Source organism: Heptranchias perlo, chromosome 4, assembly GCF_035084215.1.
Source record: "Heptranchias perlo isolate sHepPer1 chromosome 4, sHepPer1.hap1, whole genome shotgun sequence".
Lineage (NCBI taxonomy): Eukaryota > Metazoa > Chordata > Chondrichthyes > Hexanchiformes > Hexanchidae > Heptranchias > Heptranchias perlo.
In genome coordinates this window covers 55,460,545-55,486,134 of record NC_090328.1, presented here as the reverse complement: position 1 = coordinate 55,486,134, position 25,590 = coordinate 55,460,545, and the positions used below count along the sequence as shown (strand labels likewise).

Below are 25,590 nucleotides of genomic sequence, written 5' to 3'. Positions count from 1 at the left end.
CGATTTTATCAGTAGAGTATATGTAGAGTAGCGCTTTATATTCATTTATAAATATGTTTTCTGCAGGAGGAGTCCTGATGTACAAGCAAAGGAAGAACTGTGGAAGCACATTCAGTGAGTCTGAAGTCATTTTGCATTCATTAAGGCATGGATACTCTCCCAGGCTGGGAATTTCCTCACCCCCATCCTAGTGAACAGTGGCAGATCAGTACACTGAGTGAGAGAAGGTACATCAGACTGCCATGCGACGGAAGTGGGACCCACTTGGAAATCCATGTCTGGGTCACGGTATGGACCCTGAGGATTTTTTTTTAAAGATTTCTTCTTATAAAGGGTGCCCGTTGACAACACAAAACATCTTTCCAGGGGCTCCTGGAGCAGGCACCCTCAGTTGCATTTAGCAGCTTTTCCCTTCTGGGAGGCACCCAAGATGCACTGTGGGCACTTGACTGGATTATGTAAACAGGGTGACATCCTCATAACTCCACATACTCCAGCACTGGAGATCATAGTGAGCAATTCCTGGCACTTACTGGAGACAGGTCATACATTCTGTCCTTATTTTTATAAATTGTTATGTCTATTTTTGTAATGGTAATTGCCCACGTAAGAGTGTCACGCTGAAATCACACTCTGCCTCTAGTGGAGGTGACGCAGTGCCACCACTGGCGGGATAGTGTAATAACCGTGTGACAGGTTTATATAGGCAGTTTCCATTATAATTGTGGACAGAAGAATTTAGAATAGAAATGTAAAAATAAGGACAGACTGTATAATGAGGACTAAATTATATCTGTGCACCCTAGTCCAAAGAACCCCCGCCTTCTAATCCCGCTTCATCTGAAGACTACATTTGGTCTTGACTCTCTATGTACAACGCCATAGGAGATCGACTAGTGTGTATATATTATATATATTTTATCTGTGAGCAATGTCACAGATGATTATTTCTTTTGATTTTATAACTCATGAGAGTGTGCTCACTCGACAAGGCCAGCATCCCTTTTTCACATGTTGTTGTGACAATTTTGAGTTCATGGAAGCTCAACAACACACATTGGAGAGTCAATTTAAAAAGTATACCTTTTTTGAACATGGGTTGTTAGAAATCAGAGCGAGGAAATTCCTTGCAGGCTGCAGTGCCACCAAAAGTGTGGCGGAGCAGGACCTCCACCTGCCACTCACCCCATCCCAAATCTTGTTCAGAAACTGGTAGTGTGGGCCCAATGCTGCAACTCTGGCAAACAAAATAGGCCAGCATCATGCAGGTGTACTTTCTGTTAAAAGGAAAATAATGTAGAACTGGTGGGTGATGTCATCCTGCTATTTTTTTTTTATTCGTTCACGGGATGTGGGCGTCACTGGCGAGGCCAGCATTTATTGCTCATCCCTAATTGCCCTCGAGAAGGTGGTGGTGAGCCACCTTCTTGAACCGCTGCAGTCCGTGTGGTGACGGTTCTCCCACAGTGCTGTTCGGAAGGGAGTTCCAGGATTTTGACCCAGCGACAATGAAGGAACGGCGATATATTTCCAAGTCGGGATGGTGTGTGACTTGGAGGGGAACGTGCAGGTGGTGTTGTTCCCATGTGCCTGCTGCTCTTGTCCTTCTAGGTGGTAGAGGTCGCGGGTTTGGGAGGTGCTGTCGAAGAAGCCTTGGCGAGTTGCTGCAGTGCATCCTGTGGATGGTACACACTGCAGCCACAGTGCGCCGGTGGTGAAGGGAGTGAATGTTTAGGGTGGTGGATGGGGTGCCAATCAAGCGGGCTGCTTTATCTTGGATGGTGTCGAGCTTCTTGAGTGTTGTTGGAGCTGCACTCATCCAAGCAAGTGGAGAGTACTCCATCACACTCCTGGCTTGTGCCTTGTAGATGGTGGAAAGGCTTTGGGGAGTCAGGAGGTGAGTCACTCGCCGCAGAATACCCAACCTCTGACCTGCTCTTGTAGCCACAGTATTTATGTGGCTGGTCCAGTTAAGTTTCTAGTCAATGGTGACCCCCAGGATGTTGATGGTGGGGGATTCGGCGATGGTAATGCCGTTGAATGTCAAGGGGAGGTGGTTAGACTCTCTCTTGTTGGAGGTGGTCATTGCCTGGCACTTGTCTGGCGCGAATGTTACTTGCCACTTATCAGCCCAAGCCTGGATGTTGTCCAGGTCTTGCTGCATGCGGGCTCGGACTGCTTCATTATTTGAGGGGTTGCGAATGGAACTGAACACTATGCAGTCATCAGCGAACATCCCCATTTCTGACCTTATGATGAAGCAGCTGAAGATGGTTGGGCCTAGGACACTGCCCTGAGGAACTCCTGCAGCAATGTCCTGGGGCTGAGATGATTGGCCTCCAACAACCACTACCATCTTCCTTTGTGCTAGGTATGACTCCAGCCACTGGAGAGTTTTCCCCCTGATTCCCATTGACTTCAATTTTACTAGGGCTCCTTGGTGCCACACTCGGTCAAATGGTGCCTTGATGTCAAGGGCAGTCACTCTCACCTCACCTCTGGAATTCAACTCTTTTGTCCATGTTTGGACCAAGGCTGTAATGAGGTCTGGAGCCGAGTGGTCCTGGCAGAACCCAAACTGAGCATCGGTGAGCAGGTTATTGGTGAGTAAGTGCCGCTTGATAGCACTGTCGACGACACCTTCCATCACTTTGCTGATGATTGAGAGTAGACTGATGGGGCGGTAATTGGCCGGATTGGATTTGTCCTGCTTTTTGTGGACAGGACATACCTGGCCAATTTTCTACATTGTCGGGTTGATGCCAGTGTTGTAGCTGTACTGGAACAGCTTGGCTAGAGGCGCAGCTAGTTCTGGAGCACAAGTCTTCAGCACTACAGCCGGGATGTTGTCAGGGCCCATAGCCTTTGCTGTATGCTGGTACTGCCAAATCTTTTGATGTGAGCATGGGGTGGGGGGGGGGGGCGGATTTTGGAAAATATAAAAAAAGGGCCAAAGTATTTGTGAAATCAGATCCCGCTTTGAATTCCTTCCACCACCCTTCCAGATAATGGCAACTTTACGTCGCTAAAGGCCAGGAATTTCCAGCTCCAGTGCTGATCTATGGGAAGATGCTGTGGGGTGCCACAGAGGAAGAACCTCATAAACATCATCTGCAGACATCTGCTTGCAGCTAGGGCTCCCTTTCCTTTCATCTTGGCCTGCCACTTCGAATCCCCTGCCTCTTCAGCCGCTATTGATGGGTTGAGATGCTTTTTAAGGCTTTCCAAAAACTATCTGCAATTTTGTTCCCCTCCCCCCATTGTGATACTCCCCTGTAATTCTCCCTATCCCTTTAAATTTGACTTGCACACAATTGACATCAAGGCAGCATTTGACCGAGTGTGGCACCAAGGAGCCCTAGTAAAATTGAAGTCAATGGGAATCAGGGGGAAAACTCTCCAGTGGCTAGAGTCATACCTAGCACAAAGGAAGATGGTAGTGGTTGTTGGAGGCCAATCATCTCAGCCCCAGGGCATTGCTGCAGGAGTTCCTCAGGGTAGTGTCCTAGGCCCAACCATCTTCAGCTGCTTCATCAATGACCTTCCCTCCATCATAAGGTCAGAAATGGGGATGTTCGCTGATGACTGCACAGTGTTCAGTTCCATTCGCAACCCCTCAGATAATGAAGCAGTCCAAGCCCGCATGCAGCAAGACCTGGACAACATCCAGGCTTGGGCTCATAAGTGGCAAGTAACATACGCGCCAGATAAGTGCCAGGCAATGACCATCTCCAACAAGAGAGAGTCTAACCACCTCCCCTTGACATTCAACGGCATTACCATCGCCGAATCCCCCACCATCAACATCCTGGGGGTCACCATTGACCAGAAACTTAACTGGACCAGCCATATAAATACTATGGCTGCGAGAGCAGGTCAGAGGCTGGGTATTCTGCGGCGAGTGACTCACCTCCTGACTCCCCAAAGCCTTTCCACCATCTACAAGGCACAAGTCAGGAGTGTGATGGAATACTCTCCACTTGCCTGGATGAGTGCAGCTCCAACAACACTCAAGAAGCTCGACACCATCCAAGATAAAGCAGCCCGCTTGATTGGCACCCCATCCACCACCCTAAACATTCACTCCCTTCACCACCGGCGCACTGTGGCTGCAGTGTGCACCATCCACAGGATGCACTGCAGCAACTCGCCAAGGCTTCTTCGACAGCACCTCCCAAACCCACGACCTCTACCACCTAGAAGGACAAGAGCAGCAGGCGCATGGGAACAACACCACCTGCACGTTCCCCTCCAAGTCGCACACCATCCCGACTTGGAAATATATCGCCGTTCCTTCATTGTCGCTGGGTCAAAATCCTGGAACTCCCTTCCTAACAGCACTGTGGGAGAACCGTCACCACACGGACTGCAGCGGTTCAAGAAGGCGGCTCACCACCACCTTCTCGAGGGCAATTAGGGATGGGCAATAAATGCCGGCCTCGCCAGCGACGCCCACATCCTGTGAACGAATAAAAAAAAAAAAATTTCCTCTCCTACCAATTGTGACATCCCTGTGCCGATTTGAGTTTACACCTGGAGTTGTGAATAATTATGTAAATGATCTTAGACCAGAGGATTGAGTGCTATTTACGCTAGAGATTTTAGCAAGTCTTAAAAGCAATCAGAAACAAATTATAACTGACTTACTGTAGATGAAAATTGGCCCCTAGAAAAGACTGCTGTTCACAACTTATATCTATTTGAATGATGAAGGAGAAAGCCTCCGAAAGCTTGTGATTTTCAAATAAAACCGTTGGACTATAACCTGGTATTGTAAGATTCCTTACATTTGTACACCCCAGTCCATCACCGGCATCTCCACATCATATTTGAATGACAGAAGAGGTTAATATCATATTCTCCGATTGTTTTGAGGAAGCCGTTTCAGACGAAATCTGCCTTTGGAATTGCAGAAATAACAACTTGTATTTTTATCATGCCTTTAACATAGAGCATGTCCCAACATGCTTCACAGATAAGCATCTGGAAAATTGGCGCTAAGCCTGCCAAAGAGAGTATAGGAAAGGTGACAAAATGCTTGCACAAAGAAATGGATTTTGAGGAAGCTTTTAACGGAGGAGAAGTGTTGGAGGGTTTTATGGAGGGAATTCCAGAAAATAGGATCTGCCATTAATGGGTGAAGGAAGAAGTGATGCACAAGAGGCTGGAGTCAGAGCCACACAGTGTTCGAGGGGGCTGGAGGGGGAAGAGATGAGCAAAGCCAGTGAGGGATTTAAAGACGAGGGCAAGGATTTTAAATTTGAAGCATTGGGGGATGAGGAAAGATAGGGGTGATAGGTGAGTGGGACTTGGTGCGGCAGCAGAGTTTTGGATAAGTTGGAATTTTAGAAAGTGGAGGATGGAAGGCCAGCAAGGAGAATGTTGGTATAATCAAGTCTGGAGATTACAAAAACATTAATAAGGGTTTCAGCGGCAGAGCAGGACAATATTTTAGAGGTGGACAGGAAATGAGGACTAAAGCTTAGCTCAGGATTGAACAAGATGCGGGGGTTGCATATAGTCTGGTTCAGCCTGAGACAGCGACTGGGAAGGAGAATGAAATTGGTGACAAGAGACAACAGTGGGCTGAAGGCAATGGCTTCAGTCCTCCGAATGTTGACTAGAAGTCAAAACTCATCCAAGACTGAGTGTCAGACAAGCAATCTAAGAGTACAGAGGAAATTGTGGGGTCAGGAAAAGTGATGGAGATGTAGAATTGGGTGTTATCATTGGAAGCTGACCCCATGTCTGAAGATGATGTTGCTGAGGGTCAGCATCTAGGTGAGGAAGAGGAGATCGCCAAGCATAAATTATTTGGGAACCCCAAAGAATATTGTGTAGGGATGAAGAAGCTGGAAATACTCTGGCAATATTCAGATAGGTAAGGATGGAAACATGCAACGGCAGTCACACTGAGTTGGACAACAGAGCCCAGGCATTGGAGGAGGATGGTTTGTTGAACCATGCCAAATGCCATAGGCAGAAGAGGAAGAATATTCACCATGGTCACAATCTCAAAGTATGTCATTTGTGACTTTGATTAGGGCTGTGTCAGTACTTTGGGAAGGATGAAGCTGGACTGGAGGGATTTGAATAGGGAATTTTGGGGGAGATGGGCACAGAACTAGGAGCTAATAACATGTTCTAGGATCTTAGAAAGGAAAGGGAAATCAAAAATGTGGCAAGTAGTTGACAAGGATGGAAGGGTGGAGGGTGGGTTTGAAAGTTGAATAACAGCCAGGGATTTTTCTAGGATCTTGTGTTCCCTGGTACACGCTGCCTGTTGCAGCTGAGGAGGCCTAGAGGGACTCCATAGAGTCCTTTTCCACAGAATGATTCATCAGAGATTCAGTTCAAAAGTTATTGAAAGGAATTGCTGAACTTTCAGGACCTTTTATTCTTTGGAAACCGTTTGTGTATTGTGGAAGGCAAGAACTGTACACCTAGTTTCTTGCTGTGTGTTTCTGCTTCTGTGTAATTATCTCACGTGCCAATAAACTTGATTGTTTTGTTTTGACAGGGTAATAATTACTAGTTTTTGAAGTGGATGGGTGAATGTAGAGGGCAACACATGTAAGCTCCAGTGCAAAATACCATGGTAAAAGAGTAGTTGTTAATCCTATAGTACGCTATCCCCTTAAAGTTATGCATATCATTGCACATCTCAGTTCAGAGAAAATGTGGGCCTGCTTATGAAAACTGCTGTGGACAAAAGGTTAAAATGTTGGGAGAAAGCTGAATTGTAATATTGAGTACAGATCAAGAGATGATATTGTTATTGTATAAATAAGCCGTCTGAAACCAATCAAACCCAATACTTCCCAAAAGATGAATTTCAAAATTAGGGCTAAAACTAGAAACTTGAATGTTAGCATACTGCAGCTTGTGTTTGATGCACATAAGCACTTTATCTGTTTGCTACAGGGAGTATTTCTCAGTGTGGGTGGGCATCGTTAATGTAGAGTAAGCTTTTAATCACTTACGTGACATACAGATGGCTGAACAAAATTCCATTAGAAAGGTGGTGCTGAGGAAGCAATGATGCAGATCAGCAACAAATCAACTTGCATTTTTATGGTATCTTTCATATAGAAGAATATCTGAGAGCACTTTTACAAGAGAGTGAGAAGGACGCCAAGCAAAATATTGGATACATTTGGGTATCGGGGGGCAATAGAATAGTCGAAGAGATAGGAGGGTAGAACTTCCTCTCCTTTTAGGGGCATAACTCAGGCATTTTAGAAACAAAGGGGCTAGAAATTAGGATGGAGCTTATCGCAGCTGGGTATGTGGCCCTACCTCGGCTACATGGCTATTTCTGACAACAAGAGGGGAGGCGCCACTTCCACCCGCCCCCTCTCTGCCCCCTGTCAGTTTTGGGGAGGTTTCTGTGGGCTTCCCACAAAAATACTGCTATATTTGCGCCTGTCACGGCCAGTTAGTGGTCTGTACACCTGCAGGAAGCAGATATTTGTGCCGTACTGGGCAGTTTGTTGGCCCTCCAATGCTTGGTTGCTGCTTGAATCTGGGGCCTACCATCGCACAAGTAGACAGCGAAAAAGTAGCAGCACCTCAAATCTTCAGAAAGGATTATTGAGGGATGTAGTGGAAAGATATGATTGAGATGCATAAAAAATGGAGCCGTCTTGTTACGACAAACGGGCTTTTTTTTCTTAAAATTCTTATGACTCTTGTCGAATTAAGTTTAAATGTACATTGCTATTGGAATAACAGTTACATTTTCTCCTGTACGCTCTTTTCTAGACGGGAACTGGTGGATCCAATTGGCTTAACAGAAGACGAGCTGAAAGAGATACCATACACCAAAGTAGAGTGAGTTTGTTCAATTTATACAACTTGTTGTACTTGTTGTTCATTTACTGTGTCTTATTATGTGTCATAAATCATATCAACCAGAGGACGGAATTTTATTTTCTAAGTAACAGTAGTTCCATTTTTTAAACTAAACCACACTAGCCTAGGCATAGAAGATGAATTTCAAGAGAGTTTAAAATAGGACTATAAATTAAGCTTTATTGAAGGGATTATTATTACTTGTTAGACTACAAGGTGTTATCTGCACTAATTATTGGCATCAGAACCTTTCCAAAGTCACTTCCTTTAAAATGCAACCGGAAATGAGTATTGGATAAAATACCAAAAGGAAATATCAGAAACTGTGGTAGAAAATGTAGTATGCTGGTAGCTGCAGAAGCAGACCAAACTACAATAATCATTCAATTATTGAAAGTAACTAGAAAGTTTGTTCCCAAAATGTTTTTATAATGGGAATGCAGTACTCATCCAGTAGCCCTGTTTATGTACTGGCAGTTGGTTAAAGCTGTGTTTTCAATCTGCAAACTTTATAAATCTTTGGACTGGTCTGCCAAGCAGGGTATTAGAGTCAAAAACATTGAGGGTTGTTTGTGATCTGCCTGGATGCTAAGATGGGAGAGCTAGGGCACTGGAAGAATTTTTTTTATTCATTCATGAGATGTGGGCCTCGTTGGAAAGGCCAGCATTTATTGTCCATCCCTAATTGCCCTTGAGAAGGTGGTGGTGAGCTGCCTTCTTGAGCTACACTGCGTTGAATGTCCTTTTCCTGTCCCTGACTTTTCTTGTAAATCGTGTTTAAGTCGAGTGACTTTTTAATGCTGAATGCCTGAGAACTCTATCTAGGATTTTAAATTGTTCAGCCAGCTATCCACTCAATGATGCAATTAGCTATGTCCCAGAATCAGATGTGGATTGTACTGTTAATCAGAGCTTTCATACGAACATGAGTATTATTATTTATCAAACAGACAGGAGACTGCAAGAGGGTCAGGTCAACTAGATAGTCTTGATAAATTCACTTAAATCTAATTTTATTAAGTAGCAGAATCCTATAAAATATCATCATCCTAGCCCCTCCCCTCCCCCTCACTGATGTCTGCGTGGGTAAATGTACTCAGTGGATCCAGTCCTGAGCTACACAGACCAGAAAAGCCCCAGGTTCTCCAGTCCTAAGATGGTCTGTAATGAATTAGCTGATCTCAGCAAGGATGACGGTGAGGATGCTACAATTGACCTTGGTGTATCTAGTTCAGACAGGGATAAAAACAGTCATGGTTACTGGTCCTGATTACTATCCAGTGAGCATTACTTAAAGATTTGTGTGTGGATTTTGACTGAGGGCAGGATCAACTTTGCCATGATGCCTCCAAGTGAATAGCTAACACTCGGTAGGCTTACACTTGTAGATTAGCCACTTGGGTGAAGCACGGGAGAGCTGCTAAGCACCAATGGGGCTATATCCTGCATGAGTCGCCACCTTCAGGAAATGAGAAAATTAGGGAGAGGAGAGAATTATAGTAACCTAGTTCAATGAAAGTTTATATATGATTGTCAATTTCATGAAATGCAATTTAAAAATAAGTCAAAGTTTTCTCCTGGTATATTATGCTTTTTAACATTTGGTGTGGATCTTTCTGTTTCTTGATGATTTCAAAATTTTCTCTCACCAGGACTCAAGGTAACCCCATACGTATCAGGCATTCACATTCACCTCGAAGCTTTCGACAGTACCGGCGCTCCCAGTGCTCTGATGGTGAACGATCTGTTCTGTCAGAAGTAAAGTATGTACTTTTGGAATCCACAATTGCATCAATGTGGCTAAAACAACCTTAATGATTTGGGGAAAGTATTAACTGCTGGAAATGATTTATTTTGTTAGCGCTAATTAAAAATAGTTTCCAAAACAATCTCACTTTAGAGCATTCTAGATTAGAAGGAGATTTATAAAGTTCCAGTCTTTGAACTGTATACTGGTATGGGCAGGGAGCAGAATGTATAGCTGGGAATCTGAATTCTGTCCAAAGTGATCATTGGGAACTTCTCATGCAATCTGTTGCGTTATGCAGAGACCCATTAAAAGTCTGAACACATTAGTCAGTCTGTTTCCCTGTTGTGTAAAATATCTTTGATCTTCAAATTGGCTTAATCCCATAAAACAAGTTTTAATAAGCTGAAAAATTAAAATGAAGTGGTCACTAAAAGTTGGTCCTGATTCTCCAGGGTAGTTCATAAGGCTTTTCTGGTGCTAGATTATTATTCAATACACACGTATTGTGAATTCTCTTGATGGCTCAGTGAGTGATAGCAATATTGTATAGCAGTGATGTGGTACTGAACCATACAGAGCAGAGGGTTCCAGGTTTATTCTCTGGTTTGTGTTGTATTAGCTGATCTCAATTAGAGTTGTGGTGGAAGAAACATAAGACATAAGAAATAGGAGCAGGTATAGGCCATATGGCCCCTCGAGCCTGCTCCACCATTCAACAAGATCATGACTGATCTCCGGCCTCAACTCCACTTTCCCGCCCGATCCCTATATCTCTTGATTCCCCTGGACTTGCTGCAATTGGGCTCAGTGTCCCTGGGTTAGGGAGAGGAAAGTCAGGCAGAGTTCCTGCTCCTGGTTACTACTATCCAGCAACTACTACTAACAGTGCACTGTGTCAACATTAGATGAGAGTAAAGTTGGGCTTTACTGTGATGTCTCCCACAATGGAAAAGCATTCATGCATGAAGAAATATAATTTTTTGAGTGAAGTACAAGAAAATGTTGCTGCCTCTGGAAACTGCACATCAACATGAGTCACTATGTTCAGGAAAGGAGGGGTAAAAAGAGAAAATGAGAGAAAAAAAGACTTTGTCCGAGAAATTTCTGTGCAGCATAATGGGGACAAATCTTGTGCCAGGCAGAAGTTCTACCTACTCCTTGCCTATGTTCCTGACGCCAGGTCATATCCTAGGGCTGGAGACATTTAAATATTTTGAGAGATGGTGTGGTGGGTGATTCCGTGGTGCCTCTCCACACTGTCCGCTCAAAGTCATGGCCTAACATTTTTTTTAAAATGTAAATTGCTCTCCCAAATTTAAATATGCCAGTTTCCGTACTGCATGAATCCCTCTGTGATGGATTGCTTTTCAAATTTAAAGCCATCCTCCGCAGGGCCCTGGCAATACTGGATGCTAGAGATGCACCTCACCGTTCCTAGGGTTCAAATAATAGAAAATAAACTCGATAACATATTTTCCTTATTTGCATGTAGACATAATGGGGGTGTGCTTAGGAGGCAGTTGCGGGTGCGTTGGGGGTGGGGGGGCTCCGAAAATCACGGAAATCCTGTTCGGGTTCGGAAGCCGGCTCCAACCCGCCGGCTTCCGAATTTCCCAGGGACCCACCTGTGTGCGCGCGGGCGACCTGAAAACTGAAGTCCCGCCGGCAATTAAAGCTGGCAGGATGACAGTTAAAGAGCCAAATGTGCCTCATTGAGGTACTTAAGGCACTTTACTTGTGACAGATTAAGTGATTGTAATGATTTTTAACTTACCTGGGCAGCTTGCCGGATCAGGGAACAAGAAACTAAATAAATTAAATAAAAAACCATGGAAGGAAGTGAAAATATAAAATTAACCTACCTTTGCACCCTGCTCTGATGTCCGATGTCTCCCACTCCGATGTCCTCCTCTTCACCCCCCCCCCCCCGATGTCCAGCTCTTCACCCCCCGATCTTTCCCCAATGTCCCCCTCTTTACCCCCCCCGATCTTCCCCTAATGTCCCCCTTTCCCCCCAATGTCCCCCGATGTCCCGTTCTTCAACACCCGATGTCCCCCTCTTCACACCCCCGATCTTCCCCTAATGTCCCCCTTTCCCCCCAATGTCCCCCGATGTCCCGTTCTTCAACACCCGATGTCCCCCTCTTCACACCCCCGATCTTCCCCCGTGTCCCGTTCTTCATCCCCCCCCCGATCTTCCCCCGATGTCCCTCTCTTCAACGCCCCCCTGATGTCCCCCTCTCCCCCCGCCCCGATCTTCCCCTCTCCCAACCCTCCCCCCCCACCCCGGACTTCCAGTCCAGTGCCGGATGATGTCTCGCTCTCTCTCTTTCTCGCCCCCCACCCTTCACGTTGCAGCTCCTAACAGCAGCCGGCCTGTCAATCAGGCCAGCTGCCGGGGGTGAAACCCGGAGAGGATGTTAACCAGTATCAATCAACGTGCGATCGCGTCAGAAATGGTAAGTTTTGCTCATGCGGGTTTGCCACGCGCACCTTCACCCCGCCCCCCGCTGCCAACCCGCCACCATTGTAAAATCGAGCCCTATATGTCCATTTATATGTGGGTGGACCTCTGGGGAATGGGGAGACATTGGGCTTGACTTTCGCACCCCCGAGCGGGTGCGTTCATGGCGGGGGGGGGCTGCGAAAATCGGAGATTCCCGGGGCGGGTCTGGAGCCCCCACATGTGGGACTCCCGCCGGCAATTAAAGCCGGCGAGGTGCCACTTAAAATAATCATTAAGGTATTTCAGGTTGTTTAGAGACCTGATTAACATGACATTTTAGGAGGGGTGGGATTTTGCAAACAACTGGGACTGTTTCCCGTACTGGGGGAAATACTCCCAGTTGAAATGGACGTGTTGCTGCCATCAGCCTGTGGCAGCTTCAAAGGTCCATTTGACAGGTGGGGGAGGGAGACCCTCACTCATTGCAGGAGGCCACTCTGTCACTTTGGACAAAGTTTGGCCTCCACCACCCTCCTCCAAACAATAAAATTCACAAACTTGCACACTTACCCTGGTGTCCAGACACATGTACCTACGTTGCAGTCCCCCTCAAATGTACATCTTCCAGATGGGGGCCGCCGTAGCTGCAGTCATGACCTCCTCGGAGGACGAACAGCATCACCAGCCTCGCCGGCCACGCTGTTCACCTCTGACACGTGGAGCCCCACAACACAGTGCTGTGACACATCCACCTGCACAGCAGGAGGGAAGGCTACAGCAGAGAGAGATGCGTCGCAGAGGGCACTACCCTCGCCACGAGGTCTACAGACCGAGGCTCAGCATCCTGGACCTCTCTGAGCAGCAGTGCACACGGAGGCTCAGAGTCACACGACATGTAGTCATGACATCTGCAGCCTTCTTCATGCCGAGCTGCTCCCGGCTGGCCCGAGCACCATCTTCTTACCTGTCGCTGTCAAAGTCACCACTGCCCTCAACAACTTCTCCTCCGCATCCTTTCAGGGTGCCACTGGGGACATCGCTGACGTCTCTCAGTCGTCTGCACAGAAGAGCCCTGTAAATACACCTACACCCACTCTGCAGTAACACAATGGGTGGCATCAGTTGTGGGTCTTCATAGTGATCTTCAAGAAAGGGCATTATTGCACAAACCGGACAAGATTCGCAAAGACGTGGCAGTAGTGGTGACAATATAATATGTTATGTGAGTTGATCAGAAATTAAATATAGGTAAACACCATGACAAACCCTCAAACACCTTTGTGCATCCCCTTCATGCTCACGACACGTTTGCCTTACGCTGCCTACTGCACATATGGGATGCATGCCCTGTGGCTGCAGCACAGGTAGTGGCAGGTTGAGTGAGGCTGGCCGTGAAAGAGATGCACGAGAGGGTGAGTATGAGATAGAGCCATGAGATTGTATGAGGATTGGGTTGAGTGGTAGTGGCGGGATGAGTACTGACGAGGTGAGTAAGTGCAGGTAAGATGAGGATGAGCTTTGAGTGGGTATGAGGGGTGATGTGATAGGGTAGTGTTGGCAGTGCAGAAGGAGATGTGGGGTGGGGGGCGGTGATGTGGCAGACGAAGTGTAGGGGAATGAGTAAGTGTACTCACTTTGGCTGACCTACGTAGGTGATTGAAGCGCCTCCTGCACTGTATGCAGGTGCGCGATATGTTGGTGGTGCTGGTGACCTCCTCTGCCACCTCGAGCCAGGCCTTCTTGGTATCAGAGGCAGGCCGCTTCCTCCCGCCCGCCAGGGGGAAGATCTCTGTTCGCCCCCTCCTCCTCACCCCATCCAATAATATCTGGAGTGAGGCATCATTAAACCTGAGAGCAGCCTTCCCCCTAGGCTGCTCCATGCTGTGATTTTTCCTATTTCCTGCATCATCAGTCAATGGAGGACTGCCCCTTTAAATAGGGCTCCTCCAGCTGACAGCCTATGCTGCGCATGCGCAGTCGCCCGCTGCGCAGCTTTCCAGCGTGAAACCCGGAAGCACAGGTAAGTGGCTGCAATTAGCCTGCGATTCCGTGCAGAGCACCCCGATTTCACTGGGCGCGTTACCCACGCAAGTGTGTTGGCAAGTCCCCATAGCATTCTCTGTATGTATACAAAACACTTGTCACTGTATTCATTCAGCTCCATTCCAGCATCTTTAACGGCCTTTTGGCAGTAAATTTTATGAATTATATATTAAAATAAGTTGTCCAGTCTTCTTATTATAGCACCATTGAAATAGATGACAGAATAAACATTGAGACAGACAATAATTATGTCTGTATTTACACCATGAGCAGAAGTAGATAACTTTAATTTCATTAGCTGCTATCAATAATTACACAGTTACAACTTCTGTCTGGTTTTACTGAATGTCCACTCCAAGAACCACTTGAAACTTGAAATCCAAATCTTGAGATAATTATGAAATGGCACCCTATTACAGAAAGTCCCTTTGGCTGTGAGCTTTTAGGTCACTGGCATTTTCACAATATCACCTACCCAATAGACTGCATTTTTGTGAAATTTTCTCTATACCCACATTAAAACCATCTGTTACAGTAAGACTTTCTGAAGCCTGAAGAACCTAATGTCCATTGCTACTCATTAGGGGGACAGCAGTTAATGGCAAGCATCAATATTATACAGTAATTTTGTGAGGCTCTACTTCCTGGCATGGGGCCTCATTAGATGGGAGCTTAGGTTAGAATCAGCCCTATAGTATTACAGTGTTATCCTCACCAGGAGCAGAGCCTTACAAAACATCACAATTTTTTTTAAAATAAAAAAATTAGGAATTAGACAACGTACCTTTTCTTTACATACTTAAATAAAACTTTTGACAAATTCAAAGATTAAAACAATTGCTATTTTAAACGTAACAGAAAACTAGAGTGTTTCCCTATGTTCAAGCAGCAGTCGGGACAGGACTATTACACTAACAGCACACAGCCTGCCAGGAGAAGACAAAGATTACCTACCATCATTTTGCAAAGTCAGCTCATTTCAATAATATCGCAGGGATTGCCTGATGAATGGGAGCACATTGGAGTCAATGGATGGGATATCAATTAGATCAGCCATGATCTAATTGAATGGTGAAACAGGCTTGGGGAGCTGAATGGCCTTTTCCTGTTCCTATGTTCCTATATCTATCTGGAGTAGTTGTTAAAGAGCTGGTGCTCACTCTCTTAAAGCTGGCCTGCACGTTGCTGGGAAAAAAATTCTTTCCATTGAAATTGACCATGTCATCAAGAAGGATGAGGAGCTGGACCGTTCCTTTCAAGGATGTGGCTTTGAAGTGTGGTCTTCTTCAGAGCTCAGGCCAGCTTCCAATCAAGTTGAATATGCACGATGGCTGGGTGGAGCTGACATTTCATGTTAACGCTGCCTCAGATGTGCATGGGTCATGAAAGCAGACGAGAAAGAAATATTCAGGACACAGGAAGGTCACCAGGGTAAGTGTATTCACATTCTGCCTACTTTTGGTTTATGGCCTTACACCAAACAATAGTTGACTCATATCTTGGTGCAGCATCACTGAGGCAAAATGCACAGCACTCAGCAACCATTTACCTGTATGGTAAATGCACATGCTCATAGATGCTGCAGGGTACACTTTGTTGCTAGTACAAAAATACGCTTCTAAAGCCACATATAAACCTCACGAGCTAGGACTATCACAAGATATCTCCAAACTGCATGTTTGTGGACCATGTAAAGTGGCTGATAGACTGGGTACTGGGTGACGTAGTCTTTGCTCTTTCTAATTCCAACATATGTTCCTTTTGTATCTGGTTGCAGGAAAACACCACACAAAACAGGCATGTGCAGATGTAGACCGGAAACATCCGTAGGTATGGGGGTGGTGCCAGAGGACTGGAGAATTGCAAATGTTACACCCTTGTTCAAAAAAGGGTATAAGGATAAACCCAGCAACTATAGGCTAGTCAGTTTAACCTCAATGGTGGGGAAACTTTTAAAAACGATAATCCGGGACAGAATTACCAGTCACTTGGATGAGTGTGGATTGATTAAGGAAAGCCAGCACAAATTTGTTAAAGGCAAATCGTGTTTAACAAACCTGACAGAGTTTTTTGATGAGGTAACAGAGAGGGTAGATGAGGGCAATGCAGTTGATGTGGTGTATATGGAGTTTAAAAAGGCATTTGACAAAGTGCCGCACGGTAGGCTTATCATCAAGATTGCGGCCCATGGAATAAAGGGGGCAGTAGCAACATCGATACAGAATTGGCTAAGGGACAGGAAACAGAGAGTAATGGTGAACGGTTGTTTTTCAGACTGTAGGGAGGTGTACAGTGGTGTTCCCCAGGGTTGGTGTTGGAACCACTGCTTTTCTTGATATATATTAATGAGTTAGACTTGGGTTTACAGGGCACAATTTCAAAATTTGCAGATGACACAAAACTTGGATGGGTAGTAAACAGTGAGGTGGATAGTGATAGACTTCAAGAGGATATAAGACAGGCTGGTGGCATGGGCAGACAAGTGGCAGATAAAATTTAACGTTTACATTAAATTTTGGTAGGAAGAATGAGGAGAGGCAAAATAAACTGGAGGGCACAACTCTAAAAAGGGTACAGGAACAGAGAGATCTGGGGGAATATGTGCACAAATCGTTGAAGGTGGCAGGGCAGATTGAGAAAGTGGTTAAAAAAGCATACGGGATCCTAGGCTATATAAATAGAGGCATAGAGTACAAAAGTATGGAAGTCATGATGAACCTTTATAAAACACTGGTTCGCCACAACTGGAGTATTGTGTCCAGTTCTGGGCACCGCACTTTAGGAAAGATGTGAAGGCCTTAGAGAGAATGCAGAAGAGATTTACTAGAATGATTCCAAGGATGAGGGGTTTTAGTTACGTGGATAGACTGGAGAAGCTGGGGTTGTTCTCCTTGGAACAGAGGAGATTTGATAGAGGTATTCAAAATCATGAAGGGTCTAGACAGAGTAGATAAAGAGAAACTGTTTCCACTAGTGGAAGGGTCAAGAACCAGAGGGCATAGATTTAAGGTGATTGGCAAAAGAACCAAAGGTGACATGAGGAAAAACCTTTTTAATGCAGCGAATGGTTAGGTTCTGGAATGCACTGCCTGAGGGGCTGGTGGAGGCTGATTCATTCATAGCCTTCAAAAGGGAACTGGATAAGTGCTTGAAAGGAAAAAATTTGCAGGGCTACGGGGATAGGGCAGGGGAGTGAGAGTAGCTGGATTGCTCTTGCATAGAGCCGGCACGGACTCAATGGGCTAAATGGCCTCCTTCTGTGCTGTAACTTTGCTGCAGTAAACAGTGAGGGACCAGTGATCATAATTCCATTAGTTTTAAGATAGCTATGGAGAATGATAGGTCTGGCCCAAAAGTTAAAATTCTAAATTGGGGAAAGGCCAATTTTGATGGTATTAGACAGGAACTTTCAGAAGTTGATTGGGAGAGTCTGTTGGCAGGCAAAGGGACGTCTGGTAAGTGGGAGGCTTTCAAAAGTATGCTAACCAGGGTTCAGGGTAAGCACATTCCTTATAAAGTGAAGGGCAAGGCTGGTAGAAGTAGGGAACCTTGGATGACTCGGGAGATTGAGGCCCTGGACAAAAAGAAGGAGGCATATGACATGTATAGGCAGCTGGGATCAAGTGGATCCCTTGAAGAGTATAGAGATTGCCGGAGTAGAGTTAAGAGAGAAATCAGGAGGGCAAAAAGGGGACATGAGATTGTTTTGGCAGATAAGGCAAAGGAGAATCCAAAGAGCTTCTACAAATACATAAAGGGCAAAAGAGTAACTAGGGAGAGAGTAGGGCCTCTTAAGGATCAACAAGGTCATCTATGTGCGGAACCACAAGAGATGGGTGCGATCCTAAATGAATATTTCACATCGGTATTTACGGTTGAGAAAGGCATGGATGTTAGGGAACTTGGGGAAATAAATAGTGATGTCTTGAGGAGTGTACATATTACAGAGAGGGGGGTGCTGGAAGTCTTAACACGCATCAAGGTAGATAAATCTCTGGGACCTGATGAAATGTATCCCAGGACGTTATGGGAGGTTAGGGAGGAAATTGCGGGTCCCCTAGCAGAGATATTTGAATCATCGACAGCTACAGGTGAGGTGCCTGAAGATTGGAGGGTAGCAAATGTTGTGCCTTTGTTTAAGAAGGGCGGCAGGGAAAAGCCTGGGAACTACAGACCAGTGAGCCTGACATCTGTAGTGGGTAAGTTGTTAGAGGGTATTCTGAGAGACAGGATCTACAGGCATTTGGAGAGGCAGGGACTGATTAGGAACAGTCAGCATGGTTTTGTGAGTGGAAAATCATGTCTCACGAATTTGATTGAGTTTTTTGAAGGGGTAACCAAGAAGATAGATGAGGGCTGTGCAGTAGACGTGGTCTACATGGACTTTAGCAAAGCCTTTGACAAGGTACTGCATGGTAGGTTGTTACATAAGGTTAAATCTCACGGGATCCAAGGTGAGGTAGCCAATTGGATACAAAATTGGATTGACGACAGAAGACAGAGGGTGGTTGTAGAGGGTTGTTTTTCAAACTGGAGACTTGTGTCCAGCGGTGTGCCTCAGGGATCGGTGCTGGGTCCGCTGTTATTTGTTATTTATATTAATGATTTGGATGAGAATTTAGGAGGCATGGTTAGTAAGTTTGCAGATGACACCAAGATTGGTGGCATTGTGGACAGTGAAGAAGGTTATCTAGGATTGCAACGGGATCTTGATAAATTGGGCCAGTGGGCCGATGAATGGCAGATGGAGTTTAATTTAGATAAATGTGAGGTGATGCATTTTGGTAGATTGAATTGGGCCAGGACCTACTCCGTTAATGGTAGGGCGTTGGGGAGAGTTATAGAACAAAGAGATCTAGGAGTACAGGTTCATAGCTCCTTGAAAGTGGAGTCACAGGTGGATAGGGTGGTGAAGAAGGCATTCAGCATGCTTGGTTTCATTGGTCAGAACATTGAATACAGGAGTTGGGATGTCTTGTTGAAGTTGTACAAGACATTAGTAAGGCCACACTTGGAATACTGTGTACAGTTCTGGTCACCCTATTATAGAAAGGATATTATTAAACTAGAAAGAGTGCAGAAAAGATTTACTAGGATGCTACCGGGACTTGATGGTTTGACTTATAGGGAGAGGTTGGATAGACTGAGACTTTTTTCCCTGGAGAGTAGGAGGTTTAGGGGTGATCTTATAGAAGTCTATAAAATAATGAGGGGCATAGATAAGGTAGATAGTCAAAATCTTTTCCCAAAGGTGGGGGAGTCTATAACGAGGGGACATAGATTTAAGGGGAGAGGGGAGAGATACAAAAGGGTCCAGAGGGGCAATTTTTTCACTCAAAGGGTGGTGAATGTCTGTAACGAGCTGCCAGAGGCAGTAGTAGAGGTGGGTACAATTTTGTCTTTTAAAAAGCATTTGGACAGTTACATGGGTAAGATGGGTATGGAGGGATATGGGCCAAGTGCAGGCAATTGGGACTAGCTTAGTGGTATAAACTGGGCGACATGGACATGTTGGGCCGAAGGGCCTGTTTCCATGTTGTAAACTTCTATGATTCTATGATTCTAAGAGGGACGTCACAACCAGAGCCCATTGATTCCCTATTAGGAGAGGGCCTTCCAAATTCTGGGAAGCAGTAAAGGGAATGGGAAGAGCAAGATTGTGATCTTCTCCCAAGTCTGAGGGCTGGAACCAGATGTTTGATTTTCATTGTTTCTCCCCCAATTCATTCATTAATTCTCTGACATAGGCATACACTTCTCCATAGCAGCATAACATGTAATATCTCATCATGTCAGATCTGTCTGAAATAATGTCTTACCACATCATAGTAAAATAGTTTTTCTTTTGATCTTACAGGTAACGATGAAGAAGATTCAGCTGAAATGATTGTCTGCCACATTCCCAGCACCTCACAGCTCCCTGCATCACACAATCCAACAGTGGCAAACATTTTTAAAATTCATTCATGGGATATGGGCGTCGCTGGCAAGGCCAGCATTTATTGCCCATCCCTAATTGCCGTTGAGAAGGTGGTGGTGAGCCGCCTTTTTGAACTGCTGCAGTCCGTGTGGTGAAGGTTCTCTCACAGTGCTGCTCGGTAGGGAGTTCCAGGATTTTGACCCAACAATGATGAAGGAACGGCGATATATTTCCAAGTCAGGATGGTGTGTGACTTGGAGGGGAGCGTGCAGGTGGTAGTGTTCCCATGTGCCTGCTGCCCTTGTCCTGCTAGGTGATAGAGATTGCGGGTTTCGGAGGTGCTGTCGAAGAAGCCTTGGTGAGTTGCTGCAGTGCATCTTGTAGATGGTACACACTGCCACCACGGTGCGCCGGTGGTGGAGGGAGTGAATGTTTAGGGTAGTGGATGGGGTGCCAATCAAGCAGGCTGCTTTGTCCCAGATGTTATCGAGCTTCTTGAGTGTTATTGGAGCTGCACTCATCCAGGCGAGTGAAAAGTATTCCATCACACTTCTGACTTGTGCCTTGTAGATGGCGGAAAGGCTTTGGGGAGTCAGGAGTCGAGTCATTCACTGCAGAATACCCAGCCTCTGACCGGATCACAGATACTCCAGGGATTTCATTTGGTAAGTTGCAGGAGGGAACACTTAGTGAGTCACAGAGCACATGAGGAGGGACGAGTGAAGGTGGAGGAGCCCAAACCTGCTGTTCACAGGGCTAGCTCCAACACTCCTTCAGATGTTGAGTGCATAAGTACGAACCTCACAGGGTTTGCCTACCAGCAGATTTCGATATTTGAGCATCTATGCTTCATGAAGTCATTTGAGAAAGTGCCAAGCAGCTTACAAATTTTATGGGCAAGTATGTAGGTGTCCGCTACCCACATTTATGCAGCACAGCTTGACTGCCTAACCAAGCTACAGACCACCATGGAGACCATAGCCACTCCAGGGTCCACTCCGCTGGACCCCCCTCCCCACAAATCGGCCAAAGTTTAAGTGCAGGCATAGATTCCCTAATGACTGCTGACTGTGGCTCGAGAGACTTCAAGCTCCAATCTATGCAGTCTTGTCCAAATTCAGAATGCTGGGAAATTGGATTCAGACAGCCATAACTTAGGACTTCAGGGATGTCACTGCAGGCCAGTAGTCTGATTCCACCCCGATCACTGGAGGTTATGCCCTGCAATGGGGAATAGCAAGAGTTTGAAGGATGATTGAGTTGTCTCTCAGGGCAATGGCACATATGTCCCAATCAAATGATGTGCCAGATAATGTGCAGTACTAAGCAGTCATTGCACCAAGAGGTGTGCCAGCAATTACAGGACTATCTTGTCCTCATCCTCACCAATCTACCTGTCGCAGATGCATCTGTCCATGACAGTATTGGTAGGAGTGACCATCGCACAGTCCTTGTGGAGACAAAGTCCCGTCTTCACATTGAGGACACCATCCAATGTGTTGTGTGGCACTACCACCGTGCTAAATGGGATAGATACAGATCAGATCTAAAAGCTCAAAACTGGGCATCCATGAGCCGCTGTGGGCCATCAGCAGCAGCAGATTTGTATTCCAGCACAATCTGTAACCTCATGGCCCAGCATATTCCTCACTCTACCATTACCAACAAGCCAGGAGATCAACCCAGGTTCAATGAGGAGTGTAGACGAGCATGCCAGGAGCAGCACCAGGCGTACCTAAAAATGAGGTGCCAACCTGGTGAAGCTACAATACAAGAATATAGGCATGCTAAACAGCGGAAGCAACGTGCTATAGACAGAGCTAAGCAATTCCACAACCAACGGATCAGATCAAAACTCTGCAGTCCTGCCACATCCAGTCGTGAATGGTGGTGGACAATTAAACAACTAACGGGAGGAGGAGGCTCTATAAACATCCCCATCCTCAATGATGGCAGAGTCCAGCACGTGAGTGCAAAAGACAAGGCTGAAGCGTTTGCAACCATCTTCAGCCAGAAGTACCGAGTAGATGATCCATCTCGGCCTCCTCCCGACATCCCCACCATCACAGAAGCCAGTCTTCAGCCAATTCGATTCACTCCACGTGATATCAAGATATGGCTGAGTGCACAGGATACAGCAAAGTCTATGGGCCCCGACAACATCCTGGCTATAGTGCTGAAGACTTGTGCTCCAGATCTAGCTGTGCCTCTAGCCAAACTGTTCCAGTACAGCTACAACACTGGCATCTACCTGACAATGTGGAAAATTGCCCAGGTATGTTCTGACCACAAAAAGCAGGACAAATCCAATCCGGCCAATTACCGCCCCATCAGTCTACTCTCAATCATCAGCAAAGTGATGGAAGGTGCCGTCAACAGTGCTATCAAGCGGCACATACTCACCAATAACCTGCTCACTGATGCTCAATTTGGGTTCCGCCAGGACCACTCAGCTCCAGACCTCATTACAGCCTTGGTCCAAACATGGACAAAAGAGCTGAATTCCAGAGGTGAGGTGAGAGTAACTGGCCTTGACATCAAGGCAGCATTTGACCGAGTGTGGCGCCAAGGAGCCCTAGTAAAATTGATGTCAGTGGGAATCAGGGGGAAAACTCTCCAGTGGCTGGAGTCATAACTAGCACAAGGAAGATAGTAATGGTTGTTAGAGGCCATTTATCACAGCCCCAGGACATTACTGCAGCAGTTCCTCAGGGCAGTGTCCTGGGCCCAACCATCTTCAGCTGCTTCATCAATGACCTTCCCTCCATCATAAGATCAGAAATGGGGATGTTCACTGACGATTGCACACTGTTCAGTTCCATTCGCAACCCCTCAGATAATGAAGCAGTCTGTGCCCACATGCAGCAAGACCTGGACAACATCCAGGCTTGGGCTGATAAGTGGCAAGTAACATTTGCGCTAGACAAGTGCCAGGCAATGACCATCTCCAACAAGAAAGAGTCTAACCACCTCCCCTTGACATTCAACGGCTTTACCATCGCCGAATCCCCCACCATCAACATCCTGGGGGTCACCATTGATCAGAAACTTAAGTGGAGCAGCCATATAAATACTGTGGCTACAAGAGCAGGTCAGAGGCTGGGTATTCTGCGGTGAATGACTCACCTCCTGACTCCCCAAAGCCTTTCCACCACCTACAAGGCACAAGTCAGGAGTATGATGGAATACTCTGCACTTGCCTGGATGATTGCAGCTCCAACAATACTCAAGATGCTCAACACCATCCAGGACAAAGCAGCCTGCTTGATTGGGACCCCATCCACCGCCCTAAACATTCACTCCCTTCACCACCGGCGCACCGTGGCTGCAGTGTGTACCATCCACAGAATGCACTGCAGCAACTTGCCAGGGCTTCTTCGACAGCACCTCCCAATCCCACAACCTCTACCACCTAGAAGGACAAGGGCAGCAGGCACATGGGAACAACACCACCTGCACGTTCCCCTCCAAGTCACACACCATCCTGACTTGGAAATATATCGTCGTTCTTTCATCGTCGCTGGGTCAAAATCCTGGAACTCCCTACCTAATAGCACCATGGGAGAACCTTCACCACACGGACTGCAGCGGTTCAAGAAGGCGGCTCACCACCACGTTCTCAAGGGCAACTAGGGATGGGCAATAAATGCTGGCCTCACCAGCAATGCCCACATCCCATGAATGAATAAAAAAAAATCTACTGACCTAGCACACAAGGAATACTGGACCACCTCCATCTCAAAAGTCACACACTGATTCCCTGTGGACAGTCACCACACTCCCTGTTCCCATGGAGTATCATTTTGAATAAAGCTGTATTTCCTATCCGTGCCTGTTTCTCTAGGGAACTGTAATTGTGTGCTGCCTACATTGGAGCCCCTGGCTATCCTTATTTGCAGGTTCTAAAGGAGGATCAGAGGATGTGCATAAGACTGGTGCATTTGCACCATAAGCAATTAAGGAGGATCCAGAGCTGCACTTACACCGACACCCATGTATACAGGCCAAAGCAATCATGCTTTGATCTGGCTGAAGAAATCTGCATGTGGAGCCTATGATTCCCCAAGGAGGGAATGACTAAACTTTGCAGTGTCCTGCAGCCAGATCTAGAAACCACAGGGAATGGTTGTCATTGGGTGTCAAGATACACTGGCGTGTTGAATTTTTATGATGTGGAGATGCCGGTGATGGACTGGGGTTGACAAATGTAAGGAATCTTACAACACCAGGTTATAGTCCAACTGTTTTATTTGAAAATCACAAGCTTTCGGAGGCTTTCTCCTTCGTCAGGTGAGCAAGTGTGGGATTCCATGGAAGGTTACCGCATTTATAGTCAGAGAACAATACCTGGTGATTACAGATAATCTTTCCAACTGCCCGTTGTCACTTTGATTGCCTTGACAACGGTCAGTTGGAAAGATTATCTGTATTCACCAGGTATTGTTCTCTGACTATAAATGCGGTAACCTTCCATGGAATCCCACACTTGCTCACCTGACGAGGGAGAAAGCCTCCGAAAGCTTGTGATTTTCAAATAAAACAGTTGGACTATAACCTGGTGTTGTAAGATTCCTTACATTTGAATTTTTATGCCACTGTTTCCTTTCAAACAACAGCAGGAGGTATATGTTGCATTTCCCAACTTGCAATTCGGTTGTATCAGTTCTTACGTCACAATACATAAGGGTTAAAATCAGATTCACACGCACACAATGGCCCAGCTTGTTTTGATACACAAAGCCCAAGAGTATAGATATTATGCCTGGTTAGGTATCCATTTAATTCAAATGGAAGCATTAATGGGATTTATTTGAATATAGGTTTAATTGGCCATTCTTTTTGAATTCAAGACAGACATACTTAAATTTCCCTTGTAATGGACAATTTTTTTTTAAAGTGTTTCTCAGCCTGTCTTGTTTAAACTGGGTAGTCCATCTGAAGCCATCAGAGAAATATAGATAGGCCAGAGAGTGACTCTCTGGATGGTCAGCAACAAATCACCATATAAAGATTAATATTCAGGGAATTCATATCAAGTCATTTATGTTGCAGTTTAATGTAGCAGACGCAACTTTTTTTATATATCAAATCCAAGGAGGTTTAGTTAAGACTGTAACTCCTGTAAATCCACAATGTGTCAATGTTTCTGTTCACAACCATTTACTGATTAATAAATCTGTTTGACGATTTATAGCCTAAACCAGAGTAATGAAGTATTTATTATACTGCCTTCTGAAGTCGAGGAAGATCATTTGAGGGCATATGATATCACCAGTAGTCGGAATATAGTGACATGAGTTTTCCATTCAATCTTTGAACTCACCAAAAATTACTTAGATATTGGACAGTTAAAGGCACACTGTGGGTTTTAGGGAGTAAGGGCTCACCAATGGGATTGGTCTAAGACACTGAACCAGAGCAAAATATATCAAGTACAAACCCCAAAACATAACAGTGGTAGCAGAATAAGATGGGATAGAACATCACAAACAGATCAGTAGGCCATTCAAACTTTTAAAAAAATTAGTTGAGCAGTAGTTAAAAGGGTCTCAGAAAGCATAGGGAACTAGTGGCTGT

At 45.7% G+C, this 25,590-nt stretch overlaps 1 protein-coding gene across 2 annotated transcripts in view; it reads left to right on the top strand.

Moving 5' to 3' along the window:
• The window catches only part of epb41l4a (erythrocyte membrane protein band 4.1 like 4A), a 340,503-nt gene that overhangs the window by 307,172 nt on the left and 7,741 nt on the right, over positions 1-25,590 (top strand). For both annotated transcript variants that reach the window (XM_067982951.1, XM_067982950.1), the window contains 3 exons: positions 67-114; positions 7,765-7,833; positions 9,507-9,617. In XM_067982951.1, the coding sequence (XP_067839052.1) occupies positions 67-114; positions 7,765-7,833; positions 9,507-9,617 (228 nt within the window). The remainder of the gene's footprint in view (positions 1-66; positions 115-7,764; positions 7,834-9,506; positions 9,618-25,590) is intronic.